Source organism: Oncorhynchus clarkii, chromosome 28, assembly GCF_045791955.1.
Source record: "Oncorhynchus clarkii lewisi isolate Uvic-CL-2024 chromosome 28, UVic_Ocla_1.0, whole genome shotgun sequence".
Lineage (NCBI taxonomy): Eukaryota > Metazoa > Chordata > Actinopteri > Salmoniformes > Salmonidae > Oncorhynchus > Oncorhynchus clarkii.
The window spans coordinates 5,632,096-5,653,292 of record NC_092174.1 but is presented as its reverse complement, the minus strand read 5'-3'; the positions used below and the strand labels follow the sequence as shown (position 1 = coordinate 5,653,292).

General features: G+C 43.0%; 1 protein-coding gene across 1 annotated transcript in view; it reads left to right on the top strand.

The window, feature by feature from the left end:
- Window positions 1-20,381, top strand: part of LOC139387548 (cadherin-7-like) — a 128,948-nt gene extending 108,567 nt beyond the window's left edge. Inside the window, exon 11 of the mRNA XM_071133851.1 lies at window positions 19,879-20,381. Within this exon, the coding sequence (XP_070989952.1) occupies window positions 19,879-20,381 (503 nt within the window). The remainder of the gene's footprint in view (window positions 1-19,878) is intronic.
- Window positions 20,382-21,197: the final 816 nt, after the last annotated feature.

Sequence of the window (21,197 nt, the reverse complement as noted above, 5' to 3'; positions counted from 1 at the left end):
ATTTTTAGGATTAATATTATTAGGGGTTCAAGCAGGGACTTTGTGAAAAAGGAAAATTCCCATGAGACCGTAAGGCCTAGGAGGGTGCAACCTTGCATGATGGTAATGGGCCGAAGGCCACACCCTCAAATACATTGCCATGCCAATTGGACACATGGTGTTGCTATAACAAGCAATTAAATATGCAAACTTAGAAAGGTCACGCCCATCACCCCTTGTGACCTACAATCATGGGGAGAATCGCAATTGCATACTCCTCACGTCCAATTTCCTCTCCTGGCCTCCTTCTCAAAACCCATTGGATGAGAAAGCTGAGGTCTCGCCCCTCTGACCTCCTCCAATGGGTTTTGAGAAGGAGGTGAGGAGGGAGGACGCGAGGAGTACACAATTAAGATTCTTGCATGGAATTCGGTACTGTAACGCTCGTCATTGCATGAAGGAGCTGACCAAAGCGCAGCGTGGTATGTGTTCATGATAATTTATTTCAACTGAACACCGAGACAAAATAACAAAATGGAACAAAACAAAACCATTCTGTCTGATGCAGACACAAAACAGAAAACAACTACCCACAAAACACAGGTGGGAAAAAGCTGCCTAAGTATGATTCTCAATCAGAGACAACGATAGACAGCTGCCCCTGATTGAGAACCACACCCGGCCAAACAAAAATAAATACAAAACATAGAAGGCCCACCCAAATCACACCCTGACCAAACCAAAATAGAGACATAAAAAGCTCTCTAAGGTCAGGGCGTGATCCCCCCCCCCCCCCCCCCCCCCCCCCGAAGGTGCGGACGCCGGCCGCAAGACCTGAACCTATAGGGGAGGGTCTGGGTGGGCATCTATCCGCGGTGGCGCCTCTGGTTCCGGGACCCTCGCCGCCGACCCCGGACTGGGCACCCTCGTTGCTGGAGTCCCCGGACTGGGCACCCTCGTTGCTGGTGGCCCCGGACTGGGCACCCTCGTTGCTGGAGGCCCCGGACTGGGCACCCTCGTTGCTGGAGGCCCCGGACTGGGCACCCTCATTGGTGGAGGCCCCAGACTCGCCACCCTCGTTCCTGGAGGCTCCGGACCTGGCACCGTCGTTGCTGGAAGCTCCGGACTAGGCACCGTCGTTGCTGGAGGCTCCGGACTGGAGACCGTCGTTGCTGGAGGCTCAGTACTGGAGGGCCTCTTTGGAGGCTTCTTGCCATGTCTCACCACTGGAGGCTTCTTGCCATGGATCACCACTGGAGGCTTCGTGCCATGGATCATCACTGGAGGCTTCGTGCCATGGATCTTCACTGGAGGCTTCGTGCCATGGATCATCACTGGAGGCTTCGTGCCATGGATTATCACTGGAGGCTTCTTGCCATGGATCATCACTGGAGGTTTCTTGCCATGGATCATCACTGGAGGCTTCTTGCCATGGATCATCACTGGAGGCTTCGTGCCATGGATCATCACTGGAGGCTTCGTGCCATGGATCATCACTGGAGAGAGGAGACGTATGGGCAGTCTGATACGTTGACCTGCCACAGGGCTCACCAGACTGGGGAGACATATGGGAGAGTTAGTTCTAGGCGCAGGCACAGGACTCACTAGGCTGGAGAGACATACAGGAGGCCCTGTCCTAGGCAGAGGCACCGGATACACTGGGCCGTGGAGGCGCACTGGGGGGCTCGAGCTAGGAGCCTGCACAACCCGTCCTGGCTGGAGGGTTACTTTGGTCCGGCACGTGCAGGGCGCAGGCACAGGACGCACTGGGCTGTGCAGACGTACTGGAGACCACAGTGCGCAGAGCCGGCGCAGGATATCCTGGGCCGTAGAGACGTACTGGAGTTCTGGAGAGCAGGGCTTGCACAATCCGTCCTGGCTGAATGCTCACCCTAGTCCGGCAGATGCGGAGAGCTGGGATGTAGTGCACCGGGCTAAAAACTCGTACTAGAGACACCGTGCGCTCCACCGCATAACACAGTGCCTTCCCAGTACGTCGCCCGCCACGGTAAGCACGGGGAGTTGGGTCAGGTCTAGAACCTGATTCTGCCACATTCCCCATGTGCCCCTCCCAAAAATTGGGGGGGGATGCCTCTCGGGCTTACTTGCCGGCCGTGTTGGTCTCGCCGACTCCATCCTCCGGTATCCCTCTTTGCACTGCTCCATAGAATCCCAGGCGTGCTCTGGAACTCTCCCTGGGTCGTCCGACCACTTCTCTACCTCCTCCCAGGTTGTCTCATACCTCTGACCACGCTGCTCCTCCTTACCACGCTGCTTGGTCCTTTGGTGGTGGATAGTTCTGTAACGCTCATAGTTGCATGAAGAAGGAGTGGATCAAACCGCATGGTGGTACATGTTCATGATAATTTATTTCAACTGAACACTGAGACAAAATAACAAAATGGAACAAAACTAAACCGTTCTGTCTGGTGCAGACACAAAACAGAAAACAACTACCCACAAAACACAGGTGGGAAAAAGCTGCCTAAGTATGATTCTCAATGATAGACAGCTGCCTCTGATTGAGAACCACACCCGGCCAAACACAAAGAAATACAAAACATAGAAAATTAACATAGAATGCCCACCCAAATCACACCCTGACCAAACCAAAATAAAGACATAAAAAGCTCTCCAAGGTCAGGGCGTGACACATACATACATCAAGCATTGTTATTAGAACATTCTCAGAACGTCAGCGGGATAACAGCGCAACGAAACACTTATGGGACCTAATTCGAACATCGCAGAATGTCCTCAGGATCTCCCCTGTTTGCTGAGTTACTGCTGTTCAATCATCAGCTCAATGAATGCATGTGCATGTATTCTGTTTTTTGCAGTTTATAGTGTGCAGATTCCTAAATTCTTTGTCAATATATTAAGTTTGTCGTCTATTCACCATTTCACCAAATCAAAATCTGTGTATATTTACAGTCTGAAATTATTCAGACCCCTTGACTTGTTGTTACATTACAGCCTTGTTGTAAAATGTAAAATTGGTTAAATAATTTTTTGCCCTCATCAATCTACACACAATACCCCATAATGACAAAGCCAAAACATAAATATTCAGACCCTTTACTTAGTACTTTGTTGAAGCACCTTTGGCAGCGATTATAGCATCAAGTCTTCTTGGGTATGACACTACAAACTTGGCACACCTGTATTTGGGGAGTTTACTCCCATTCTTCTCTGCAGATAATCTCAAGCTCTGTTAGGTTGGATGGGAAGCTGCACAGCTATTTTCAGGTGTCTCCAGCGATGTTTGATCTGTTCATCTTTCCCTCAATCCTGACTTGTCTCATAGTCCCTGCCGCTAAAAAAGATGGTTTCGCCAGACCTGAGATTATTGTTTCTTATCATCTGAGAGTCCTTTAGGTGCCTTTTTGCAAACACCAAACAGGCTGTCATGTGCCTTTTACTGAGGATTGGCTTCCGTCTGGCCAGCTCTAGGAAGAGTCTTTGTGGTTCCAAACTTCTTCCATTTTAGAACGATGGAGTCCACTGTGTTCTTGGGGACCTTTAATGCTGCAGACATTTTTTGGTACCATTTCCCAGATCTGTGCCTTGACACAATCCTGTCTCGGAGGTCTACAGACAATTCCTTCGACCTCATGGGTCTGAGATACACTGTCAACTGTGGGACCTTTATATAGACAGGTGTATGCCTTTCTAAATCATGTCAAATCAATTGAATTTACCGCGGGTGGGCTCCAATCAAGTTGTAGAAACATCTCAAGAATGATCAATGAAACAGGATGCACCTGAGTTCAATTTTTAGTCTCATAGCAAAGTGTCTGAATCCTTATGTAAACAAGGGATGTTGGTTCTTTATTTTGTTTTAAATTAGCTAAAATTAGAGAAAAAAAAAGGTTTTGCTTCATCATTATGGAGTATTGTGTGTAGATTGATGAGACTTTTTAATCCATTTTAGAATTAGGCTGTGAGGTAACAACATTTTGAAAGAGTCAAGGGGTCTGAATACTTTACGAATGCTATGTAGGTTCCTCCCCTCCATTATGGATTTTCCACTATTTGGATTTTTGTGAAAGACACTTAAAATGCAACTTCTCCGACACCGAATTACTGATCTGTATGAAACTTGATATATGGCATCTATAGACCAAGTTCTCATAACGCAACATTTTTAGACTCTCAAACCACATGGCCGCTACTGACCAATAAACTTTCAAGTAGGCGTGACCTGGCACATAAATGCATATGAATCCGACACAGACATTCGTATTGTAACAAAACTTTATACACATGTTTGTAACACTGTCAATAACAATTTGCAAGCACATTTAAATCGACCACACAATGGCGCTGTATTGGTCACATATTTATATCTCTTTCATCTGCTTGACTCAGCGTGATGAAATTTGGCATCCACACTCAAGGATATGATTGTAGTTAACTTCTTTGGTGACATGGTGTTGTTGGACATGGAAAAACATTCATGCAAGCTTATTGGAGTATAGTGGCAATATTTTTCCAGCTAGAGTTTTGTGAAAAACATTTTTTAGAAGACATGCATCTATCGATGCTATATACCGACTTTGGTGTTGATCGGTCCAGCGGTTCTAGAATAATAAAAAAACAGTCAACATACATTAAAAGCATATTGCATAATCTGTTCGATTTTGAGATCTGATATTTGGTAAGTGTGGTAATGACTACAGAAGTAGCACATATTAAGATGATGTGTCCAATTTGTCCTGATGGTGGCACTATGGGGCCAAAGCTTGAACCCCGGCATGGATGCTTGCAGCTATATTTATTATTGTTATTAGAGAGCTATAGCTCTTAAGTGATAAGACCTATAGACACCAAACTTGTTGGGATGGTGTAAATTGGTGGCCAAATTCATCTGGTTACACATGGTGCAACTCATGGTGGTGATATAAATTGTGGTGGTGTTAAACGGCCAAATGATGGGGATATAAACAACATTTGACTTAAATCTCATCATTTTACCTAGCGTCTCGGAATTTGGTACGTAGGTTACTCTCGATCCAGGGAAAAAGTGTGCTTGCAGCTATGTTTAGGTGATCATCAGAGAAGCTGGTGAAACCCTATTGTTTTTCTTGGCATTCTTTATTACTATACAGGGTTCTTCCTCCAAGGAAAATTACATGCAATAACAATTGCAATAACATGCAATTGGCATGATGGTAAAGGCTCATGGGCCACACCCTCTCATGCAATGCTATGCCAATTGGCCACATGGTGGTGCTATAACAAGTGATTGAAAATGCAAACTTTGAAAGTTTGAGAGTCCTGAAATTGTATATATACAGTGCCTTGCGAAAGTATTCGGCCCCCTTGAACTTTGCGACCTTTTGCCACATTTCAGGCTTCAAACATAAAGATATAAAACTGTATTTTTTTGTGAAGAATCAACAACAAGTGGGACACAATCATGAAGTGGAACGACATTTATTGTATATTTCAAACTTTTTTAACAAATCCTTTACTTTCAGTGCAGCAAACTCTCTCCAGAAGTTCAGTGAGGATCTGAATGATCCAATGTTGACCTAAATGACTAATGATGATAAATACAATCCACCTGTGTGTAATCAAGTCTCCGTATAAATGCACCTGCACTGTGATAGTCTCAGAGGTCCGTCAAAAGCGCAGAGAGCATCATGAAGAACAAGGAACACACCAGGCAGGTCCGAGATACTGTTGTGAAGAAGTTTAAAGCCGGATTTGGATACAAAAATATTTCCCAAGCTTTAAACATCCCAAGGAGCACTGTGCAAGCGATAATATTGAAATGGAAGGAGTATCAGACCACTGCAAATCTACCAAGACCTGGCCGTCCCTCTAAACTTTCAGCTCATACAAGGAGAAGACTGATCAGAGATGCAGCCAAGAGGCCCATGATCACTCTGGATGAACTGCAGAGATCTACAGCTGAGGTGGGAGACTCTGTCCATAGGACAACAATCAGTCGTATATTGCACAAATCTGGCCTTTATGGAAGAGTGGCAAGAAGAAATCCATTTCTTAAAGATATCCATAAAAAGTGTTGTTTAAAGTTTGCCACAAGCCACCTGGGAGACACACCAAACATGTGGAAGAAGGTGCTCTGTAGGGATGAAACCAAAATTGAACTTTTTGGCAACAATGCAAAACGTTATGTTTGGCGTAAAAGCAACACAGCTCATCACCCTGAACACACCATCCCCACTGTCAAACATGGATGGTGGCAGCATCATGGTTTGGGCCTGCTTTTCTTCAGCAGGGACAGGGAAGATGGTTAAAATTGATGGGAAGATGGATGGAGCCAAATATAGGACCATTCTGGAAGAAAACCTAGGACCATGCCCCAGGAATACCTGACATGATGACTCCTTGCTGTCCCCAGTCCACCTGACTGTGCTGCTGCTCCAGTTTCAACTATTCTGCCTTATTATTATTCGACCATGCTGGTCATTTATGAACATTTTAACATCTTGACCATGTTTTGTTATAATCTCCACCCGGCACAGCCAGAAGAGGACTGGCCACCCCACATAGCCTGGTTCCTCTCTAGGTTTCTTCCTAGGTTTTGGCCTTTCTAGGGAGTTTTTCCTAGCCACCGTGCTTCTACACCTGCATTGCTTGCTGTTTGGGGTTTTAGGCTGGGTTTCTGTACAGCACTTTGAGATATCAGCTGATGTACGAAGGGCTATATAAATACATTTGATTTGATTTGATTTGATTTGGAGTCTGCAAAAGACCTGAGACCGGGACAGAGATTTGTCTTCCAACAAGACAATGATCCAAAGCATAAAGCAAAATCTACAATGGAATGGTTCAAAAATAAACATATCCAGGTGTTAGAATGGCCAAGTCAAAGTCCAGACCTGAATCCAATCGAGAATCTGTGGAAAGAACTGAAAACTGCTGTTCACAAATGCTCTCCATCCAACCTCACTGAGCTCGAGCTGCTTTGCAAGGAGGAATGGGAAAAAATGTCAGTCTCTCGATGTGCAAAACTGATAGAGACATACCCCAAAGCGACTTACAGCTGTAATCGCAGCAAAAGGTGGCGCTACAAAGTATTAACTTAAGGGGGCTGAATAATTTTGCACGCCCAATTTTTCAGTTTTTGATTTGTTAAAAAAGTTTGAAATATCCAATAAATGTCGTTCCACTTCATGATTGTGTCCCACTTGTTGTTGATTCTTCACAAAAAAATACAGTTTTATATATTTATGTTTGAAGTCTGAAATGTGGCAAAAGGTCGCAAAGTTCAAGGGGGCCGAATACTTTCGCAAGGCACTGTAGGTACCTCTAACCACAAGGAAAGAATTTGCCTCAAGGATCCATAAAGTCGGCCATGATGGATTTTTCCCCACTGAGAATTTTGTCAAAAACACTTAAAACGCTACTCCTCTGGCACCGAATTACCAATCTGCAAGAAAAGTAATATTTGGCCTCTATGGACCAATGTCTTTCAGCGCACCATTTTCCAGGCTAGTATGTCAAACAACATGGCCGCTATTGACCAATAAACATTCACATGTGCATGGTCTGTACTTAAATGCAAATAAATCAGTCACGGATATTTGTATAGAAACAAAACTTGGTACATGTTGCAAACACTGTCAAGACTCAACATATGCAAGAACAATCATATCCATCATATTGTGATGCTATAATGGCCACATTTTATATCTCTTGATCTGTTTGACCCAGACTGATGAAATGCTCAGGGATATGAGTCTAGCTAACCTGTAAACTTATTAACAGTTCAGTAAAGTACCATTTTGTATTTTTGGGGATGAGCCCTGCATAGTTAAGGGGGTATTTCCTCCACTGCGATTCTCCCACGTGTTTGTTAGTCACACACTGTTGGGAGGTTCCGTGGTCCAACCAAGCTCCTCGTGTATCTTGCAGCTATTAGTAGATATAGTGAATAAGTGTAGTTTCTTGATGACGAAGGCAGGTAACATGGTGACAAACTTGTCAAAACATCAGACAATGTCTATGTTCGGGTTTTCCCCATACTATTTTGTTATTTTCAGCCCTCCCTTCTTTACTTTTGAATTTATTTATCTTGCGATCTGCCTCTTCTCATTACCTTCCTAAACCTCTCTTTCGCTGTCTCTTCGTCTATCACGGGCCACTTACACCTAAGGTGTATCTCACAAGTTAGCAATCAACCAAACAAGTGGTTTTCCAGTTACCTTAGTCTCCTGTGACAATCAACCTTTAATAATTGTTCTCGACAGATGATTGAGTGAAAGGTATTTTTCAAAGCTGCAGTCATGTTATTGCTAAGTCCAATTATCTCTTTGCCTAATACAATCTTTGTTAGACAAAATAACTCACACATTTCCTGTTGATAGAGCTAGATATTACGGCTTCATATGGTCGGCGGATCTAGGATCGGCTTTGCCTTTTAGATCAGCACTCCTAATATGAGATGTTGTATCAATATGGGCCCTGAGTTTCTCTCTCTGAAGGTCATTATGAATGTCGAAAGATATAGAAGGCATGGATATATTACATTTTTTACATGGTTCAGTGCTGTTTTGCGCAAGGGAAGAAAATGTTACCCATTATGTGTTACACAGCAGCAGGCTGACATTTCTCCATTTCTCCTGTTCTCTCCTGTTGTTGTGGAGGATACATTGTATGGCAGCAGATGCCTCGCATCCTTGTATTTCTTAAGACCTCTCCCACGTCTTATTCAGACACCCAAAGCTTCTCCCTGAATATCTGTTGCACTTGTACTGCATCACAAATGGCAACCTATTCCCAATGTAGCGCCCATAGACCTCTGTACAAGAGTAGTGCACTATGTAGGGTATAGGGTGCCATTTTGGATGAAGACTAGGATTAGTCCACTGCTGCACAGCCTCAAATGAGATGATATTTTGGGCCAACTAAGCCGTTTCCCTTGGGGGTCCTTCCGTCATGGTCGAGGGTGAGGGGCAGATGGATACGTGGAGAGCCAGAAGAGAGAATGTGGACACAGAAAAAGAAAACATTTTAAATAGGGAATTATTAACAACTAATGCACTTTTGACGCTTGAGTCAAACTGGGAGAGAAGAGCAAGGACCCAAGCTAAGCTGTACCGAAGGCGCTGAAGCAGTGTGTCGTTTCATAGTTTTGTTTTTGTTGTTGTTCGCATTCAAAACAATGGTATTTTTCCTGATTTGTGCCCCTTTTAATTGCACCAAACTTAGTTGTGTTCACTAGGGCAGAACATCACAACGCTTTGCAACGGAAAACAAAAACAAGGTTTCTTATTGGACAAGTTCAGGTAGTAACTCCCGATTCCAAACATGTTCTTACTACTTGACACAGCCCTGTTTTCTGGTCACAGTAATTGTTGACTGACATGTGTCTGCACTGCTTTTAACCTGGATAAGACAAAACAAAAATTAAGCACACTCATGTGGCTCAATAATTGTAATAAGGCAAGCTTGGAGGTTCTATACTTTTCTGTAATCTTGAGGCAATCTCACAAATTTTGTCAGAGCTCCTCAAACGATGACAGCAGCTGTTCCAGAGGTCTCTTGGGGCTCTGTGCAGTCACTATACTGTATCGTTGTTTGCTCTGCCTCATAACGCTGGAACCATAAATAGATAAACCATAAATAGAGAGGTCACGTAAGGTCATCTGACTCATAACATGAGGGGCCCACAATTTGCAAAACGTATGATATGTTACAAATTCGAATTTGTTCTGGCTAACTTTGAACACGCAACCTTTGGGTTGCTGGACGTTCCCGATATATTCCTTCCCTTCCCATTTGTTTTTGCCTTAAGTGTCCTTCTGTCTTAAGTAACCATTCCAAACGTAACATATTATACTCATTTGAGTGTCCCTGATTTATGTTTACTTTGTTACACCTAGTCTATGAAACCAGGCTGCATTACACCTCAGTGATAATTCACATTTATCATTTTTAGGTAGCCAACATATTGATGACCATAAACTAATCTATTATTGACAGTGTCTGTGTCTCAATCTGTCCCCTTCATTCTGGCTGACATAGTCTGTAATTGTGGTGATCGTCGAGTGTTGACTGGCACCCATTCAGCTGAAGTACATCGGAGGTCGCTTGACTCAGAAAATACCATGTAAATTATAATGTATTGGATAGTGGATAATTATTTAATTGTTTCAAGATTGTATGGATTGCAAAAATGTATCAGTACTGCTCAGAAGGCTTGTACTCTTCAAGACGGATTATGATGACGCAGTACATTAACATCTGAATGTGCATCAATTCATTTCAGTACATGGTCAGGCAGCCAGAAAATAACCCCAAGCACACATGAAAAATCTACAAAGAAATGGTTAATTGGCCTCAAAATCAACATTTTGCAATGGCCATCTCAGTCTCCAGACTTGAAACCCATTGGATACCTGTGGTTTGAATTGAAAAGGGCAGTCCATAAACGCAGACGAAGGATATCAAGAATCTGGAAGGATTCTGTATGGCGGAATGGTCTACGATCCCTCCCAATCTGTTCCAAATGGTCTAAGATCCCTCCCAAGGGTCTAAGATCCCTCCCAACTCATAAAACACTTTAAAAAAGGCTGTGTAGTTATCCTCGCAAGGTGAGGTATTGAAAGGTGTTGAAACAGGGGTGTCAATAATTGTGATCCCATCACTTTTAAGATTTTTTTATTACTTGTTTAACAAAATCTCTTTCTCTGAGAAATTGTATTAGTATAAAATAATACAACTTTCAAATTCTTTTGAGCGTACAATATAGCTCAGAATTTTAATTATTTATTTAATACAGTAATTTTACCCACTGTAGACAGAGGAGAGGAGAGGGAGCCCAGCTACTGAATCTATCAATGGCTGGGCTCATTATAAAATATGTCGATGAGAACGGGCCCAGCACTAAATATTCTGCTTGTAGTCTCATTGATTTTGCATGATGGATTATTTTCTCAGTTCAAATATGAAAAATTGGGCATAATGTTCAATTGATCTACCGCACATCTCGCCCATTCATCTTTCGGCAAAACTGCCATGTTGCTATATCAAGGCCTTAAGTGAGGCCTGTCGCATGCAATTTGTGACACAACAGTTAAATGAGTGCACAGGGTCCTTGTGACACGTTCATAATCACAATATAATAACATGCATTCAACCGTCAGTTAATTTGACACGTGTTAGATTAGTACCGGTATTCAAGCACCCATGCTCACAAACACAAAGGAAGTCCTCATTCATGTCATATATTTTTGTGCCAAACTTTATCCTTTTCTGTTCAGCGCTTGTACAAATTCATTTATCTGTATTTACTGTGTGCAAATTGGATAGTAGAACAAAAAATTACTGAACAACACTCCTGAAGGTTTCTTTACAATGCTATATGGTATATTAGATAGTATATGATGAATGTATGGTCATGTCAGTAAAGAGATACTGCCTGCCACTCTTCTAGAAAACTTCTCATGGCCTGACAACTAACACTGAGGATGATTTGTCATCGTGTGTCCGCTTGATAAAGTTGTGACTGTACCGGACATGTTTTAAACTACTGTCTCAAAGCTGTCATATTGATCCTGTAGGCCTGCCACATAATGCCTCAATTAACTAACCAAATCATGTCAAATCAAATCAAGTCCAGGTCAACTGCCTGCGTGTAGTACTTGTGTTCTGAAATGGCATAAGAATGTTATTCCACATATTGCACAGAAAAAAAATCTTGAGTTTCTACATTTCTTGTTTAACTCCCTGGCTTCATCACTAGAAGTGAAATGCTGGTTAGTCGCGTCAGATATTTTGTTTGGAGACGCCTGTATAAAGTATAGTTCAGACACAATCCGCTAGTTGCTTGTGCTGACCACCATGTATAGAGAGTTTTCAGTCTCAATTAATTTATTTACATTTGGCTGTAACCCCACAGTAATTGTCTGCCAGCATGAAACGGCTTTTGAGCGAATTAAAAAGATGATGTACTAAGGTGAAGAACTCCTCCGTCTCAACCCAACAGTTAAAACCACCAAATTGAGGGTGTGGGCAGCACATGGTACCCACTCAAACAAAGGGTAATCTCTCTCAGGTGCTACTGAAGATCTTTGTAGACTCCTGACATATTGCTAGCATTATCATAACATTGTCATCTTCAGTTGTCAATGTCCATCTCTCGTAAAACAGTTTCACTGAATTCCAAAGGGCTACTCCTGTATGGCTAGTAGTGGGCAGAAATCGGAGAAAATGCTCATACCACATGATGAATGGTCTACATGCAACATTTGGAGTGGAATCCACACTGATTGAAAAGTATTTCAATGTCTTTAATTGACTTGATTTCAATCACCGCCTTCTGTCCCATTAGTTCAATAAATGCCTTGCAGATCCCTACAGCGGTAAGAGGGATTTCCTTTGCCGGCATTTCTGTATTTCTCTATATGTGCTTTTAACAAAGGATCACACTGGCTCATTACCATACCCAAATAATTTATATTGTCAGAACGCCCTAATGTTTCACTATGACCCCTGAAGTAGGCTAGCAATTGTTTTGTTATTCTATGCCATTCAGATCCTTCATGCTCAACTAAGCAGTCGTTCTTGTGTTTCCAATCACTGTAACCAATACTGCCAAATCGCTTTGAATATGGCAGTCCACAGTTCTTGTCCCCCCCCAAAAAGTCGGCAAGCAAAACAAAATAAGCTACCTTTCGAGAGAGAGTACAAAAGTAATTCCCACCATTCTGAAATGAGCTTTTTAAAAAGTGTTGTTTCTGGTGTTTGTACTGATGTTCTGATGCTGATATGTCAGCGTTTATTTTCTGGCACAATTCAGGTCCCTTTTTAGCCCAGTAAGTATGCACACTGTCATCAAGTTTACCCCAACGAGCTGGGTCAGTGGTGTAGGAGTCCTCCTCGCTGACAGCAGCAGTTGACCCAATGAGGGGACCTGTGGCACATGTGGCAGGGGCAGTTGGAGGTTTCTTGTGCATGCTCTTCTCTGCTACCAGGCTAGTTGTGGTGGCTGCTGCTGGCGGTGGCATAGTGTGATGGTCCTGGTCCTCCTGTATAGCAGCTGATATAGCGAGAATGAGGCTTGTTTAGAAAGTTGTTGCCTCACCAGTAGGCTCATCTTGCTCCTCTGCTGTCTGGTCAACTGCTGGCGGTGTGATTGGGAGCTGGTGCACATGATCCAGGCTAGCAGCTAGCCCAGTTGCTGATGTTAGCTCATCATCATTGGCGGCAGTGGCTGTTGAACTTTGTTGAGAGGAACTGGAAGCTGGCTTACTGAAATATCCAGTTAGTTTTGGTATCTTTTTTTAGCATACCTTGGTCCCGGGAACTCTTTCAGCCTCTGCCTTTTTACTTTTGAACTGGCTCAGCTCGCTACAGTGTACATAACTTTGAGGAACATCAAAGGTAGCCGCCAAATTACGACTAACCCGCCAAGACCGCAAACCCATTGCGCCAGAGGCAATTAATCAGTTATTACAATTCCAAATATGGACAACATTCAATCAGCTGCTGGCAAACCATCTAATTCCATAAAAATTCAAATAAATTCAGGGCCCCTAATTTAATTCAGATTTTTACCTGGACTGGACTACAGCCAAGGTTAGCATGTGCATTAAAACTCCCCTGTGTGTCTATCTGTCATGCAATGTTGCATACCCAACATGTTGAACATGAACAGCAGAAATCCAACAAAACATTTTGTAGTTTTTGGGTGAGTTACATATCTATTACCAGGCAATTAATATTGTTATTATGATAAATTCTAAGCATAGCCGCAGGAAGTAGGGATGATGGGGGTGCTGTTGACCCCGTGATGAATTGAAGAAAAAAATGTCCCAGTCAAGAGTTTGGACACACCTACTCATTCCAGGGTTTTTCTTTATTTAGACTATTTTCGACATTGTATTATAATAGTGAAGACATCAAAACTATGAAATTTCACACACAAAAAAAAGTGTTAAACAAATCAAAATATGTCTTATATCTGAGATTCTTCAAAGTAGCCACCCTTTGCCTTGATGACAGCTTTGTACATTCTCGTCCGGGTCGCCCAGAGTCTTCCAGGTTATCTTAGGGGAGGGTTTGGCTGGCTGGGATGTCCTAGTCCCATTGCGCTCTAGCGACTCCTGTGGCGGGCCGGGTTCATGCACGCTGACACGGTCGCCAGTTGAACTGTGTTTTTTCCGACACATTGGTGCAGCTGGCTTCCGGGTTAAGCGAGCAGTGTGTCAAGAAGCAGTGCGACTTGGCAGGACTTTGTTTCAGAGGACGCATGGCTCTCAACCTTTCGCCTCTACCAAGTTTCAGCGATATGACAACACTATAACTACAATAGGATGGGGAGAAAAAGGGCTAAAAAATATATATATAATAATAATAAAACTGAAAATAATAAAGGCCTGCTCCTTAAATCCCACTAATACGAGAGCACCAGCCTTTACCATATGGACACATTGATTCCCCGTGAACCATTGGCGGCTAAAGAAATGAGAGACTGCCTAGGCCAATGTAGGGGTAGTACTGTAACTTATTTTGTTGGCTAAATAAAAATATATAAATCCTGAACAAATCCTGATGAAAATGCAGGTTATTTCATCTCTCTATAGATACCTAGCCTTTCTGCCTCCCTTTCTATCTGTCTTACTAGGTCCAGCCAATGACTGTATATATGAAGGTCTGGTAAGCTATTGCTTGTGAACTTGTGATGTGTCTATTATTTATCGAATCAACTAACTATATTTAATTGTTACCCAATAAATGAATCATGCAACAATTAACTCGTTCGGAATTTGGGGCACCACGGAAGAAGATGTTTATAGAGTTACCATCGAATTAAACTTGAAAAGATATATAACTTATATATCGATAACAGTCACTCATTAATCGCCTCATATCAATCTCATTCTGAAAGCCGCCTACTCCTTGGATCCGCAAGAACCCCAGCTTTACTTATGATTCAGCACTACACCAAATCAGTTTAATTATTTATTTACTAGCTAACTAAATAATAACACAAAATAACATAAACACTTAACACATGAGAAAAGGTCCCTAGCCGACTAACAACAGCATGCCTGCTTGGTTACCACAAGAGGGAGGGGTAGATAGGGAGAGGGACAGACAAGGAGAGAGTCAAACTTATCGTTGATACATTTGGAAACTACCCTCAAAGTAATAATTTACTCTGCACATGAACCACCTCCCGTTTGGGTAAGAGATCATGAATGTATTTACGTGTAGATGTCTTTGTTCCTCGTCTCTCTGTTGAAACCAATCAATCCATCTATGGGTTGTAGTGTCCCGCTTCAGTGTAATGCTCTGATTGTCCACCACAATTTCCTTCTTCTTAGTTGTCTTGGTCTTGTAGTGGAGTGTTCACATATAACAGATACTCTGTGATTGTCTGAGATGGGATTTTGTCCTTCCCACCTCCATGTCTTTAGTCAAAGTTCTAGGACCACTTTTATATGCCCAGCCTGCAGAATGGCAACGTTAAGGTCTAATCTTCTTCACCTCGTGTGGAGATTCAAAGTTCTAACCATTTTCAGCCATGTAGCCACAGCTACATGTTTTCTGGCATAAATTAATTATTCAGGGTTCAGCTCCCGACCACTTTACAGGTCAGTAGCAACCTAGCAATATTTTGGTCTGGTAGGTGAGGTTATCTTCTCATTTAGTGTTGAGAGTTTCAGTGTTTCCAACCATTTCAAAGTGTGGACCACGGTCTCACGTCTTCTGGTATCTTAATTCTTAGCGAGTCCTTTTAAGCACTCTGGTCGGAAAGGGAGGTTGCATCATACTGACACGCTCGTCTGACCTCATTCGGGGCGTGGCTACTTAATGTGCAACATGGACATGGACATGAAAAGCCATAAACTCATTAGAAAACCAAAATCACATTCCTATCGTAACAAAAATAGTTTAATCGTTCTTAATATTGTATTCACAATTTATTGGATGGAAACTTGACAGCCAAAGGGGTTTTCCTTCCTAAGTTACAGTATTTAGTTCATACAGTTTTTAATAATGTCACAAGCAATATGACATGATTATTCTTTAGATACCCACTGACCATTCCTAACTTAGAAATATTGTTCCAGTATTCACTTTTCAGGTGTTATGGTTTTGGCGGCAAAAGTCTTCTGGGGGACAAAGGCATTCCTTTGAATGATACTGAACAGCAGGAGGGAGATTCCCTTCCTCCCTAATTTAAGACAAAGTCTTAATTAAGCTGTCAAACCTGTCTCAGCCCCCTCCCCCCTTTCCTCTTCTGTGGGTGAGAGGAGTCTGTGTTACGGTTTTCTTCCTGGGAAGGAGAGGAGGACCAAAATGCAGCGTGGTTATGGTTGACCATCTTTAATAAAGATGATAACTTGAACAATATACATATACAAAACAAGAAACCGTGGAAAAACCAAAACACAGAGACAGGAAACAATCACCCACGAAATACGCAAAGAACATGGCTGCCTAAATATGGTTCCCAATCAGAGACAACGATAACACCCGCCTCTGATTGAGAACCACTCTAGGCACCCATAGACTTGCCTAGAATACTACACTGAACACAACCCCATCAATCTACAAAACCCCTAGACAAGAAACACATAATCACCCATGTCACACCCTGGCCTAGCCAAAATAATAAAGAAAACACAGAATACTAAGGCCAGGGCGTGACAGTCTGGTCATCGTCGGCCATTTTCAAATCTGATCTGAGGCCTTGGATCCTCAGTCAGGAGAGTCATGACACTTGCAACATTGTATCAACTAACCTATTCCTGGCACTCAGGGAGCTCCGGACAGACACAGCTGTCTTTGCGCAAAGAAATATCTGTTCAGGTAGGCTATTTCCACTGGATATATGAGAGCATGACATTTAGCTCTTTCAGAAACAGGCCTGGTAGTAATCTAGGGGGAGAGTGTTGTAAAGATTTTTCAAATACTGTGAGGAAATATCATTGACTAACTCATCAACTATCTCGCTGCCTACTGTAACTGAGAATCTCAATTTATGGTGAGCTCAGACAATCAGACATCCAGTTAACCTATGCTCATGCATGGAAGCTCAATTAACATTAAGAGGATATAGAAACCAGACATGCTCATTGCTGACATGGAGCACTTTAAACAAAATATACATATATTTTTGCCTCCTCTTAATCCCGCTCCCCCCCCCCAGTGGCGGTTCAGGCTTGTATGGCTCCCTGGGTGAACCCCCCCCTTCAGCGAACCCCTAGCCAGTGTTTTAAAGTACTACATAAGTTGTTTTTTGGGTTATATGTACTTTACTTTACTATTTATTTTTTTGACTACTTTTACTACACTATATTCCTACTCCATACATTTTCCCTGACACCCAAAAGTACTTTTTACATTTTGAAAGTAATGATTTTTTCCCCAATTCAGACACTTGTCAAGACAACATCCCTGGTCATCCCTACTGCCTCTGAAACAAATTGTAGTATGTAAATACAAATAAAAAAATACCTTATTGCTAACAACAAACACACAAATAAAACTCAATTTCACAAATCCTATAACACACTTATAAAGAAGAGAACCTGATTATTACACTATTGCACTTCAAACAAGAAACACACAAACTAAATTGCACAACCAATTGCATTAGTACTGTACAAAGTTATAGGTGCGCTATTTGATAGATTCCCCCGCCCCCCCTACCTCGGGCTTCCACTGGGGAGACCTGAGGTCAACCTACCCCACCTCCCATTCTCGTACTTCTGTTAGGGAGACCTTCCCAGGCAGTGGTCTGCCTAGCTCACAAACTAGAATCAGGGCACCCATTCCGACAAGGTTAATTGACCCACAGTCCCACAAGGTGACATGATATCATTGACATGATGTGCAAATGAGCGAGAGAAAACCGATCGCGCAAATGTCACCATTCGGAATATTATTATTATTAAAAATAATTGTTTGGGCGCTCCATGCTGCCCCCGGCAAGATGCTGCCCATGTCGCCTGTGCCTAAATCCGCTACTGCCTCCACCGTGCTTGTCTAGCCCAGGGAATGGCATCATGCCTGGGGATGAGGTATGGTCCGGTCGGCTTCCATATTTCAGCCTGGCGGTGGCAGCGCTGATGGATGAATTATTAGACATTTGCCTCCCCTGCTTTGCTCACTCACTTTGCAGCGACAGAGGTTATTTTCAACCCTGGGAGTATAGATCCGACGCGGGAGAGAAGGGGATTCTGGCAGGCAGTCACTAACCTGATGGGTGGACTGTGACTGTGTCTCGGGGAGTGTGTTTGACGGAGATGTGTATGTTGGTGTGTTTGTATGTTTGTATGTAACAAGTGTGTGAGTGCGTGTGTGTGTGACACACAGTGATGTTGTATGTGGGTGTGTCCGTGAATGTGTGATATTTATTCTGTGTGTGTGTGTATCTGTGAATGTTTGTGTGTGCTGAGTTAAAGGAGGGGAGATTTATGTCATAGGGTCTATATGCACACAGCCCACGTAGTCAAGTGCTCAGCAATGGGGTGTTCAGCACAGCATAGTATATTAGTCTTTCAGGTAGTGTGTTGGTCAGTACTTTCAACTTGCCCTTGAAATTGATAGAGCTTATGGTCCCTCAAACTTTGCTTTTAGAATATTGTGAAGATCTTGGTTTATATTGTTTTAGACTCTATTCAATTTTAGGATAAAACTTTTCTAGCATGTCAAAAGATGGCACAGAAACGGTCCATCAAGTATATAGAAAGAGAGAGGTCGAACCTTGACATGGTTTGGGGGCTGCACTTGGGTTCGTTTGCTTTTAGGGGCGGCTGCTTTATGACTGGCATATAATCCTGTTTTATTGCTCAGATAGGCATATGCTGTGCCCATAAAAAGGATTTAGCGCTGGCCTGCCCAGGGTAAGCAACTTTTGGGAGCAGCCGACTATTACCTGTTAAGTGCACTTCTTTTGACCAAGGCCCATAGGGCTCTGACCAAAAGTAGTGCACTCTAAAGGGGTCATTTGGGATCGCACCACTGTTAAACCCTGATATTTACAGCATATTTGGCCACTCCAAATCTCTGTGCTCATGTTTTTCTGTGTGTTTATCTCTGTGTTGTTTACATTCTAACAACATGAGCAGGCCAATTACATATTTAAAAAGAATAAATCTTGAAAATCTCATGAAGTAATTTGCGAATACCTCAAAGGAGTCCATTTAAGGTCGATATAGATCTTTTTGATTTGTCAAGATCTTAAATCAACTTGAATTCCACCGGAAATAACCTTAACTCAGGACTGTAATGAGTAACACCTTTTCTAGATAGCACCACACTCGATGAACAGCTAGCTGTTCTCAGCACTGCAGTACAAGTGATTAAAACCTAATCAGTTGAAGCTATTAATAAAACTAATGTAGCGGATCATCTGCCCCCATCTTAAATGTAATTTTCCAGACAATACCAGAACTGTAGTCTCAGACAAGAGTATACTCTTCAGGCTAAAGGTGGGGAAAATACAACGAGGGTGTCTTATATGCCTTGGCTGAAAACACAATGAATAACATGGGCCTATTGCAATGAATGTAATACAGATAGTATCGCTCTTTATCAATCGACTCCATTCCTTTCTCCACCCCCACTGGCTCTTTATCGCTCTATCCATCAAATTGTTTCTCGGAGCTAAGCTTGCCTCCAACGGTTGTGTTGATGTGTTTAGGGGGCCTAATGCCACACAGGTGGCCGACAGGGTTTCCCTATCATTACCAGTATGTTTTGGAGTCCACAGTGGTCCTGGACATGTGATGCCTCTGTCGTTTTGTCCATCTTGGCTCAAGGTTTGACAAAGAATGTCTCCACAATGATATTTATTGACAGACCATTTTTACTTTGTCTACTAATGATTAACCCTCAGCTATCTTGATCCTCTGCCCTTTGTTGATGGTGATGGTGACTGTCCCTCTCTGTCTCTCAACACAGTGCTTGTCCTGTTGATCGTCACCATGCGACGGAGGAAGAAAGAGCCCCTGATCCTGGACGAGGAGCGTGACGTGCGCGAGAACATTGTGCGCTACGACGACGAGGGCGGCGGCGAGGAGGACACAGAGGCCTTCGACATGGTTGCTCTCCGCAACCTGAAACTGGTCCGTGAGAGCGGTGGCAAGACCCGCCGTGATGTCACCCCGGAAGTGCCCAGCCTCTTCTTGTCTTCTCGGCCACCGCCAGACAATGGCATCTTCCGCGACTTTATCTGGGACCGGCTGAAGGAGGCCGACGTAGACGCGTCGGCACCACCCTACGACTCGCTGCAGACATATGCCTTCGAGGGTAGTGGCTCGGCCGCAGAGTCCCTCAGCTCACTGGATTCCCTGAGCACGGACTCGGAGCAGAACTACGACTACCTCAGCGACTGGGGGCCGCGATTCAAGAAGCTGGCTGACCTCTACGGCCACAGCGATGACGGTAACCTCTTTGCCTCTTAGCCCTCGGTTGAGCCTGCTAAAATGTTGGCACGGACAATCTAACAAATGAGGGAAGGAAACTGAAGAATATAAAGAAGGATACAAGAAAGCAAATGTGAGATGACGAGAAGAAAATGCTGTACTCTGAGGATATTTGATTGGTGTATATAAATGCATCAATGACGGTGAGAATAACCAATAGGATGTTGGTTTTCCATTCAAAATGTTTTTTGGGGGACTGACAGTATTTTTCAAAGAATGAACTTTGCGAGAATTTGTTAACTAGATTTAATATGATGGAAATGATGCAAAGCTTAAGACGTTGGGATGGGCTCCAGACCCTTAGAAGGACCTCAACGCACAAATGTCCAGACTTTCTCAAGTCACGTGACATTCAAATGTGATGAAAAGTGAACCAATATCTATGCTCCAGTGTTATTACAACAGTGACATTATCAAGTACTCCATCATGTCGTGTTCAAATGAAAACAGTGCCACCTTGAACTGGCCCTGTAGTCTGTCACAGGGTTCACTGTGATCTGCAATATTTGTTTCAAATGTATATTTATAGAACAGATTCTCAATTTAACTCCATGTGGATTTTACAGCAGTTTTTTTAACAAACAATGGATTTGATCAATTCAGGCTTACCGTGGTTCATGTTCAGTAGGGATCACCGTAGCAAACTACTTTAAAGCAGAAAACAGAAATGAGTGTTTCTTATTGGACCAGAAGTCTCTGCCCCCTTTCTTCAATTTGGTGCCTAACGAACACGGCAATGATCTCTCAACCATTTAGAGTATCAGAAACAATGCATTCCTATAAATGTATGTAGAC